The 9,544-nt window shown below is 40.9% G+C and overlaps 1 protein-coding gene and 1 long non-coding RNA gene across 3 annotated transcripts in view; one reads left to right on the forward strand and one right to left on the reverse strand.

The window, feature by feature from the left end:
- The window catches only part of LOC116706301 (uncharacterized), a 21,410-nt gene extending 19,074 nt beyond the window's left edge, over positions 1 to 2,336 (reverse strand). Inside the window, exon 1 of the long non-coding RNA XR_004336195.1 lies at positions 2,326 to 2,336. This is a non-coding gene — a long non-coding RNA (uncharacterized LOC116706301). The remainder of the gene's footprint in view (positions 1 to 2,325) is intronic.
- Positions 1 to 5,723, forward strand: part of tbc1d32 (TBC1 domain family, member 32) — a 73,173-nt gene extending 67,450 nt beyond the window's left edge. For both annotated transcript variants that reach the window (XM_032543038.1, XM_032543039.1), the window contains exon 34: positions 5,047 to 5,723. In XM_032543038.1, the coding sequence (XP_032398929.1) occupies positions 5,047 to 5,166 (120 nt within the window). In that variant the 3' untranslated portion in view covers positions 5,167 to 5,723. The remainder of the gene's footprint in view (positions 1 to 5,046) is intronic.
- The last annotated feature ends 3,821 nt before the right edge of the window (positions 5,724 to 9,544 follow it).

Raw genomic sequence — 9,544 nt, forward strand, 5'->3', positions numbered from 1 at the left:
TATATATATATACACACGTATACATATATTACTACGGGAAATTAAAACCCTATTTTATTTATTTATTTTTGGCTCACCCTTGTTCGACATATGGGGAGAGAGTTGTTAAACATAAATATATAGCTTACTGATTTGATTAAAGCAAGACAACGTCGGCAGTATCGCAGCAAAATGTTTCAGAATATTTAGTTCTGTTTGACAGGTGCAATATTAAAAAATTGATTTTCTTTGTACATTTATATCTGCATTGATGCAAAAACCTAGAGCCTTACAAACATCAACATGTCATCTGTTAATATGTATTTGTGTCAAAATGACAAACGTGTCGCATGAAAAAATAGGCGTCTGTTCAAATTTCTAGCATGCACGCGTTTTCAGTCATGAGATGTGGTTGTCCTGGTAACAAGGCAGCTTAGATTTTAAAAAAACGCACACGCCATGCAGCCGACACGCTCGCACAACGCATCCAGTGTGTAGCCGGCCTCGCATGTTTGATTGGAATAAGCTCTGCCCTGTGAATCGGATGAACGCCGAATTGAAGAGTGACCCAAACGATTTCACCAAAGGTCCAAAGTTCCAGTCTCAGGGACTTGTTCGGCTACCGATATCCAACGCAACGTTAAAACCCCAGCACTGTGAACGAGGCCCGGCTCGACACGAAGCACTCGTCGTCGTTTTCTCATTAAGCTTGTGAGTGCGTCTTGTCTCCAGCTGATAGCTCCGGAGTTAACATCGCCATGAGCCGCCGCTGACACTTTTTGTGAATAAAAGATCAGTTATGTTGGCTTTATCTGAGGAAGCTCTTCTAATGAGCTGTAGCATCAGATACTGCTGCAAGAGACAGCTTTGAGACGTGTGTGTGTGTGTGTGTGTGTGTGTGTGTGTGTGTGTGTGTGTGTGTGTGTGTGTGTGAGAAACTTACACAATCCTCGTCCTGAGCTGAACTGTTGAAAGTTGTAGACATGCCTGTTTGCGCACGACTCTTTTCTTTCCTCTTCTCCTCTTTCTTCCTCTGTGGGAACAATGCGAAGGAATTTTTTTACTCAGACAGATGTGGTATTACAGTAGAGGATGTTTTTTGTTTTTAACATTCGCTCACACACACTTGCAACCCTGTATACTTACGGTATCCTGTCTCAGTAGGCGGTATATATCTATATTTCCTCTTAAATTAAAATTTGAAAAGGCAAATGACCTACGGAGGTTATATGTCTACCACGGACTAAAAGAAAAGCTTCAGTTCTGTTGTCCTGCATATCACCACATACTGTAAATACGATGAGTATTCCCTGCTTATATTTCTATTCTATGTTTGTCAAATAATTTGGACATGAATTGCTAACATTTTCCCTAATTTGGCAATTTGAAGGGCAATGCTTGGTCCACTGGGGAAGACATAAGATAAGAAAGCTTAAAGAGGTTTCTTTACTTCTTAAGCTTATTGTGTTTTTTGCGGGGCAAAACCTGACCTAATGTCAAAATTCTTCCTCTCATCAACTGCAACTTAAAACAAGATTGACACAACACAAATGGAAAATCAGATGAGCAAAATGTTAAAATTTCACAGGACAATTACATCATGAAATGAACCTCGGGGTTAATAACGCGTGGGTACCGAGTCGACTGTTCTCTGGGATACAGTATGTTTTCATACTTATCAAATGTGACCAGTTTTAGCGCAAACGGCTAATTAGCTTATAAAGATAGTCGTCGAGGCACGGGTAAAAAAGAAAAAAAAGAAATTACCATTTCTATACCACTAACAAGGCTCAAAATAGCACCACACTCCCATGGTAGCGTAGTGAGTCTCTACATGTAAACCGAAGCATTGAGAACTTTGTAAGTGGACAGTTAATTAAAAAGATTAATTTATGACCAGCTGAAGGACGAATGCTGTTGTTGAGTTGTGTTACCACATCGTCAGCCTGTTACTAAGAGGCACTTACTCCAATATGTCCTTTAACTAACCAATACAACTCTTTACTGCTTTAACAGATAGTCTTATTAACGTCACCTTCTATGTAAATCCAGACTCATTGAATATTAATACCACTCATTGGTCATGTGAGGGAGGACAAGCTTAAGAAAACGTAGAAATCTTTGGTAATAAATGCATTAATTAGCGTATTTAATCATCTCATAAGTGCTTATGGTTAATATATATTGAAGATTATGGGGAATCTTAAGCAGCTTTTGTCACCAGGATAATATTCATCTAAACATCACAGTACATTTTGTGTAAAACTTAATGAATCCACATTAGTCAGGCGCTAATTCTCACACACACTCGTGTCCTTGCATTTTTAATTCTCCCACAGAAAATACCGGAGCAAAAACCCTCTCCCAGTGCTTTCCACTGCTCACCATCTCCGCTCTCTTTAACTGTGTCAGCAGCCAGAAAGGAACAAGCACAACTACTTTCGTTTGGATGTTTCTTCAGGATTAATCTCACTCTGCATAATCTTGGCTCAAATAAAGAATCTGACAACTGGGATAATTTTTATACTTACTACAGTACTGCAGTGTAGGGTTGTTACGTTTTGACAAGAAGAAGAATAGGAGCACATTAACCGTCCGGCTGGATGTAAAGGGCTCTCAGGCAAACAAAATATGGATTTAATAGACTATGCACCTGGTACTGCTCACAATGAATCTACACGTTATTAACACCAGTATATCAGGTACGTCTAGAATGTGACCTCCAAATAATTAAAGAGATTTGTCTCTTACACAGCGGGTTTTTATCATGTAATAATACATGGCTGCCTGGAATAATCACAGGAGCAGAGTCCTCCATCAGACGGAAATCTCATTTCTTCCTGAGGTTACGGACTCCCCTCTGCACTCACTCTGTATTCGCTCCTTGTAAATAATAAAAAAAACTATCACTCCATTTGCTCTTAATCTATTTCTTTGCACTTCACTCCTTTGTGGTACATTTAATAATATAATTCCTGACTTTCTTTCCTCTAATCTTTGCTCTTTTTGTGATATAGTGTTATATTTTAGCAGCAGCAGCAGGCAAAATCGAGACTCCAGACATCTGCACTTTAACAAGGGGTTACAAGTTCTTCATCTCAAAAGAGGTTGGAGACGACAGATCCAGGGAAATGAAGCATCATTACACTGATTGTACCTGGCCTTTTTGGCTCTTAAAACACAGCAATGTTTACATGTTACCTGTCACATCGAGTTTAACATGTTTGAGTGGAAAGAAACCGCTTCACAGCCACGCTTACTGCTCTTTAAGGCCGTGCTTTAGCTTAGCAATGCTACAAGCTCAATGCTAACAACAGCATGCTAACATGACTAAAGTCAGTAGGATTCACCCTCTGGGAACCATGAATGTCCGCACCAAAACTGGAAGGCAATCCATTAACTAGTTAGAGATCTTACTAATAAGCATAAGTGTCAACCTGCTGGTGGAGCTAGCATTACATTTCATATTTCTGAGGATTATTATCTCGACAAATTTCATGGAAATCCATCTAATAATATTTCAGTCTGGACACGGACCAACATTGCATCTAGCAAAGATCTAGGGATGACAGAAAAGTCAGAAAACACATTTTGTGTGAACAGAATATGCTTTTGATTCTCTCCCATCCTGTTATTAATCTTATGACCCCTCCAATAAGTCCTGTAACTTGCTGTGTGAGCTTAATGCAGGATCGGTAATTAAATATGTGAGAATCTTCAGTCGCATTAAAGAGGAATTGTGTTAACAGGATGTGTCTCCAACCTGAAATTACTCACTCATCGACTGTGTATTCACGGTGTCACGTCCTCGTCAGCACTATTTACCTGCAGAAGAAAACAAAACCAACAATATAATGTAATTACATTCTCCAAAAACACATTCTGCAAAGGGATGAAAGAACATTAGGAGAGAGCCGACAACATGCAGAAGTCAATAAACAGTGGAGGGTTTTTTAAGGCCTCGGCCCGGATACTGACCGAGAGAGACATCATGATTGCTGTGTGTTGTTCTGGCTGCTAACTGGTGACGTCACTCGCAGCCTGATGCACGGCAGCACTCCCACTTCTTTGCTCTGTTGCAGTATTTGGCGTGACAGCAGCTTCCTGTATAGCTCAGGCCCAAATTAAAACCCTAACTGAACAAATGAGCCAAATTAAACGTCTCTCAGACAGTTGAGATATGGCAGCATGTTGAGACCCACCTTGCTTAGCGTGTACCTGCACAGTGGACATGCTAGTGCTTATTATTATTAAGATATTGTCTTGCCTCTCTGACACATGAAACTTAATTAGCGCGTAATTACAGCGTTAAGCAACGATGTTGTTGTTGTTGTTGTTGTTGTTGGCGAGGTGCGGCACCAGATTCCCGCAGATTTAATTTGATGTCCTGTGACGTTGAAATAGATTGAATATAAAGCATTTTAATGAAAAGATTATATTGAATTATTCACGCTTCACCTTTTAACAAAGTGACTGATCCTCCGTCTGCCTCAACACCAAACCAGCATCTGTTTCCATCTCAGACAAAACCTATTATATTACATGAGAACGTATAAAACAAACAACAAAGGGGACAGAAGATAAAACTCAAGGGGTCACAAAATAAAAAAATAACAGAAGACGTTTTTTAAACACTGATGCTTCCTTTCAGATGAAACAACATAGAAGTAAAAATCATGTTTTTTGTTTTTTTACGGTTCACAACTTCTGTCCAAACGAAGCCCGAGGTCAGTCATCACGGCTTCATCTGAAGGCTGCAGGTGCCAAGATATCTGGACTTTTTCTCTCTAGATCGGGTCAAAACTACACAAAATTGCTGGATCCTACATGTCCCATAATGCCATCTAAGACATGTTTAGGTTACTCTTTGCCTGATAACATTCACACTCCATCACTTCTGTTACGAGAGTGTTGTTTTGTCATTAACTCCTCCTCCACTGTTCAGAGGCTCAGTAGTACTCCCCATGACAATAACATGACCTTTACGTGTAAAACCAAATGGTGGAATGGCCCTTTGATGTAGTCCAATGTTAATAACTCTGACAATTCTTACTTTTTTACCTGCAGGAGGAGCCGATCCGGGGCTTCAAGGTGAGCGACTACCTGGAGTTAATGGAGGGCCTGGAGCGCAGCCACAGACACGTCGTTCTCTCCGACATGACGACCGTCCGCAACCCCGTCCACTGAGAAAAACACGTTGAAAGTTTCTGTGTTACACACGTCACAGCAGACCGTCTTTAACGTGGTGTTAGACCACTTCTAATCTGGCTTAGAGACATAACGGCGTGGTGAAGATTCAGTTCCTGTGTGTATGTCCTGATGTAACGAAACTCTGCGTTTCTCAGGCATGAAGATGTTTTAGGACAGAGTTTAAGCCACAGTACAAAAAAAAGTACAAACACACAGTATGCATTTGCTAAAGGGTCTCACGTTAATATTAAGAGACTGACTGAATGGAATTGAGCTTTTTATGAGATTTGCTGACAATAAGAAAATACAGAATAGCACCAGCCTTAAATGGAGTATACACAAAAGATTACCAAACTAATCATTTAACACCATAATGTATCTGTACGAAGTTACTTTTTTTTTTTTTACTGTACGTGATGTAAATAATGTGATAATCTGTTTTAATTCTGTATTTATTTTTCCCTACAGTGTCACTATCTAAGATCTTTTCTATATGTTCGACAAGATGTCCTCGTACTGTATTAAATATTTAAAAAATATTATCGTCTAGACATATTAAAACCTTTTTAAATGATCTGTTGCCATCCATGGTTTTTCTATTCTGGCCATGTCATGGCGATGTGACACACGTCATTAATGCCCGCACACGCAACAATGCATCTCCCTGCCTTGTGTACTTATGCAGGTCTTAGTATGAAAGATGCATGAGGGAGGCTGTATCATGGCGATAAACCCTCATTAGTAACCACAGTCTCTTCCCTCTCTCCTGCACCACCGGCCCGTCGCCCCTCTTCAGACACACTGACGCCTGAATAATAAATGAGTACATCACATCACATCCATCTCTCACCCACAGCAGCAGTGTTTACCCGGGTATGGGCAAGGCACAGCGAGAGGAACCGATGACATGTTTATCATGGAAGAAGAAAAACCAGCACTGAGGGTGTTTAACGTTTAGCTCACAATGCATTGAACTTTAGATGATCGATCAGTTTTTTAAGAACTTTAAAACGAGCTGAACATCTCACACATGTGACGTCACAGCCTTCCAAAGTCATTAGGATGAACTTGATGGCAAACACTTGTCTATTTCCACATCTGGAAGACATGGAGGAAACATCAGGATTCATCTGGAGACGTGGTCCTGGCGACCTGATGAGTGCTCAGTCCAGTCTTCACTATCAATAACCAATGTTCCACCATGTTCATCCTCTGCTTTCTATCTGTCTGTCTGCCATTTGCTGCCGGACAGATTTCATTGTACAGTGGGTTTATGAGAGCTCTGTTACTGGAAACAAGGCTGATAACAGCCATGACTGAACTTAAAGAGGCAGTTTGGGCCCCAGAAAAATAAAAAAAAAGAAGCTGAAAGACTAATTTACAAATGTGTGTCTGTAACTTCTCAAGTGTACTTTTGATTTCCAAGGGGTGTTATCTATTATTCAACAGACCAACATGCATCTGGATCTACAACCAATAAGAAATGTGACCTACAACCAACCAGCAACACCTTTTTACCTTTTTTAAAACGGCTGCCTGATCAAAAACTTTATGAAATTACAGCAAAACCGTATAAAAATATTTGAGGTGACAAACAGGTGACACAGTAACAAAATCTTGATTCCTATTTGATCAGCGCGGCCTTGTTAAAGGTTTGATCTGTGGTCTGTGAGCAGCCAGTTAAGTTTGGAAAGCATGAACCCCCTCATGTGAGATAAATAGCAGTGATTTGGAGGGGTGGGGGGGGGGGGGGGGGGGGGGGGGGGGGGCAGACGTATCTGTCTGAGCAAAAGTAACATGAGAGTACAGTTTTGTCTGGTTTCCAGGGTAGAAAAACACTAAAACGCTCTACAGGAAGGAGCAGAATGGAAATGTATTAGTAGCAGCAGCTGTAAGTCCGTCACACATGTTTTCATAATTCAATGTGAACACCAGACGTAAATATATAATATGAAATAAATTGGGAATGTAGCGCTTAGACCTGAAGAAAATAGACTTTAAGCATACAAACATGCTTTGATTAGGTGTGTTTACTGCACAGGAAACAAGCCTTTCTCCAGCTGGATTATTAAAGATGGGACTAACAAACATGGCTGTTACATGAACAATTTAGGAAAACAAACACATAAAAACAAGTATAATATAATGAGGAGCTCAGCGTCTCAGCTGCTCCTGTTTGTTGCCGGAGGTAAAGTAATATTTGTCTCGCATGGAACGAGCGTATCAGATAGACATGCAGATGTCAGGCTGCTAACAGATGTGAAAACCAATAAGCGACTTTTAAATTGGATGCGTGGGCCGACTGGAGCCGGCGATAACGACTTTAGTTTGTTCACTTAGACAGCCGAAGAAACAAAAAAAACCCCAGGCAAAAGCTTTATATAGCAAGTGGCCTGTCAATTTAAAGGAAATAAAGAACATAGTTTTTATTTATTTATGGTATTTTTACTCGGCTGAATGAGTAGCAGGCAAAATAAAACCATTAAAGTATTGTATGCACGCACCTCGAGCGACAGGGACAATGTTTTTAGGCTAAAATCTCCAGCTTGACTTACTTGGTTTTAGTAATTGGACGGTGGAAGCTGAGACACTTAACGTCCCTCAGAATATATCGATCAATATTTAAATATTGATCCTTATTTATGTATCGATCATTATTTGGCAGCAGCGCCCTGTCAGTCGGCTTTGTGGAGATTTTTATTTCAAGCCGTTACCAGATGTCACGGTCTGCTCTAGTTTCCAGAGTTTCAGTGGAGATATAAGGAGAGAGCGAGTGTGTGTGTGTGTGTGTGTGTGTGTGTGTGTGTGTGTGTGTGTGTGTGTGTGTGTGTGTGTGTGTGTGTGTGTGTGTGTGCGTGGTGGAGCTCTGACACAGCCCATATAGACATGTCAGTGTTTTCATCATCTGAATCCATGTGGACGATGCTTGTGTTGAGCACAGTAGAAGAGAGCAGGAGATGGATTAGTGGGGTAGACAGTTGGGGGGGGGGTGTAATATGTCTAGAAGCTTCTCTTCTTCTTCTTCTTCTTCTTCTTCTTCTTCTTCTTCTTCTTCTTCGGGACACTGAGGGAACTCGACTTCACTGAGAGACACGGATGTCGGATTGAAGGCACTTCTAGGTCAAAATTTGCAGTTCACGAAACTGTACAAACTTCTGTGGAGTGAGGGGATGTCTGACCCCCCCCCCCCCCCCCCCCCTACCCAACCATCTTATTTATTTATTTAGAAATGACACATGAACAGCCTGGCAGCGCACCCGCTCACGCCGACCGGGGGGGACAGCTAACCTTTTTAAGAAAAGAGAGAGTAAGAAAGCCTAGTTTTGTCTCCATGTCAGGGAAAGACCAAACACATTCTACCCAGGGATTACTGGGGCCTTTTAAACTGTGGGATTACAAAAACATGTGCAACAGTGTCAATAAAGTCTTAATTTTAACTCATTTTAACATGTTGTATTTAGCCAAATGGATTTGATAAGGGACTCAGAAGGGTTTGGATTCAGATGATATAAAATATCAAACCCCGACCTGCAGAAAGAATTATTTACCTCTCAGTATAATTAAATATTTCCATATCTTTCTTTGTTGGTTATTAGACGATGTGAACTCTAAATGAACTGGAACTAAAAGGCAGAATTGCATTGTTTTTTGGTAAGATCAAAGAAAACAAACAAGTATGAATATGCACTTAATTCAGCTGGAAACTATTGATGTTTTGTGAGAAACCTTCAGAGCTGAGCCAAAATAACTCTACTGACTGTTGATACTGGTTCATACGTGTCCTCAGGGACGTCGCTTAGGCGCGAGGAGCTGGATGTTGAACGTTAATATTTCCATAAAACGTCTCACAGAAATTAAAAAGGATGGGATCCAAGAGATCAAGACTACGTCATTGTGTTATAGATGAGATGTTAAAGTGCTTCCAGAGGAGAGTGGATACTGAGGATTCAAATCCTTTTTGGAGTTTTTAAACAAAATGTCGGTGCTTTAGGAGCATTTCACTGTTTTGGAGAAATTTCTGTGATGTGAAGTTCGCAAAAAAAAATGTTCCTGTGACATTTCAAGAGGTGGTGCGGCAGTCTGGAGGTTTTAGTACAGCGTGTCTCACTGGGCATTTAAAGGCAGACACAGCAGAGTGTACAATGATCACCTGAAAGCTGTCGAAACTCAGAGAGACGATCCCGAGGCCGAGAGAGCACGGAGCGACAAGACAACTCAGCACGACTCAGCCTACGTTAACCACAGCATCAGAGAAGGTGAAGATCTCCCAGCCCACGTTAACCACAGCATGGATGGGGAGAATCTTAAACTTCTTCTGATTGCTGTGGTTAAAGTGGCGCTGGACGCAGTGTGTTTTACCTTCGCTGATGGCTGT

Source organism: Etheostoma spectabile, chromosome 18, assembly GCF_008692095.1.
Source record: "Etheostoma spectabile isolate EspeVRDwgs_2016 chromosome 18, UIUC_Espe_1.0, whole genome shotgun sequence".
Taxonomy (NCBI): Eukaryota; Metazoa; Chordata; class Actinopteri; order Perciformes; family Percidae; genus Etheostoma; species Etheostoma spectabile.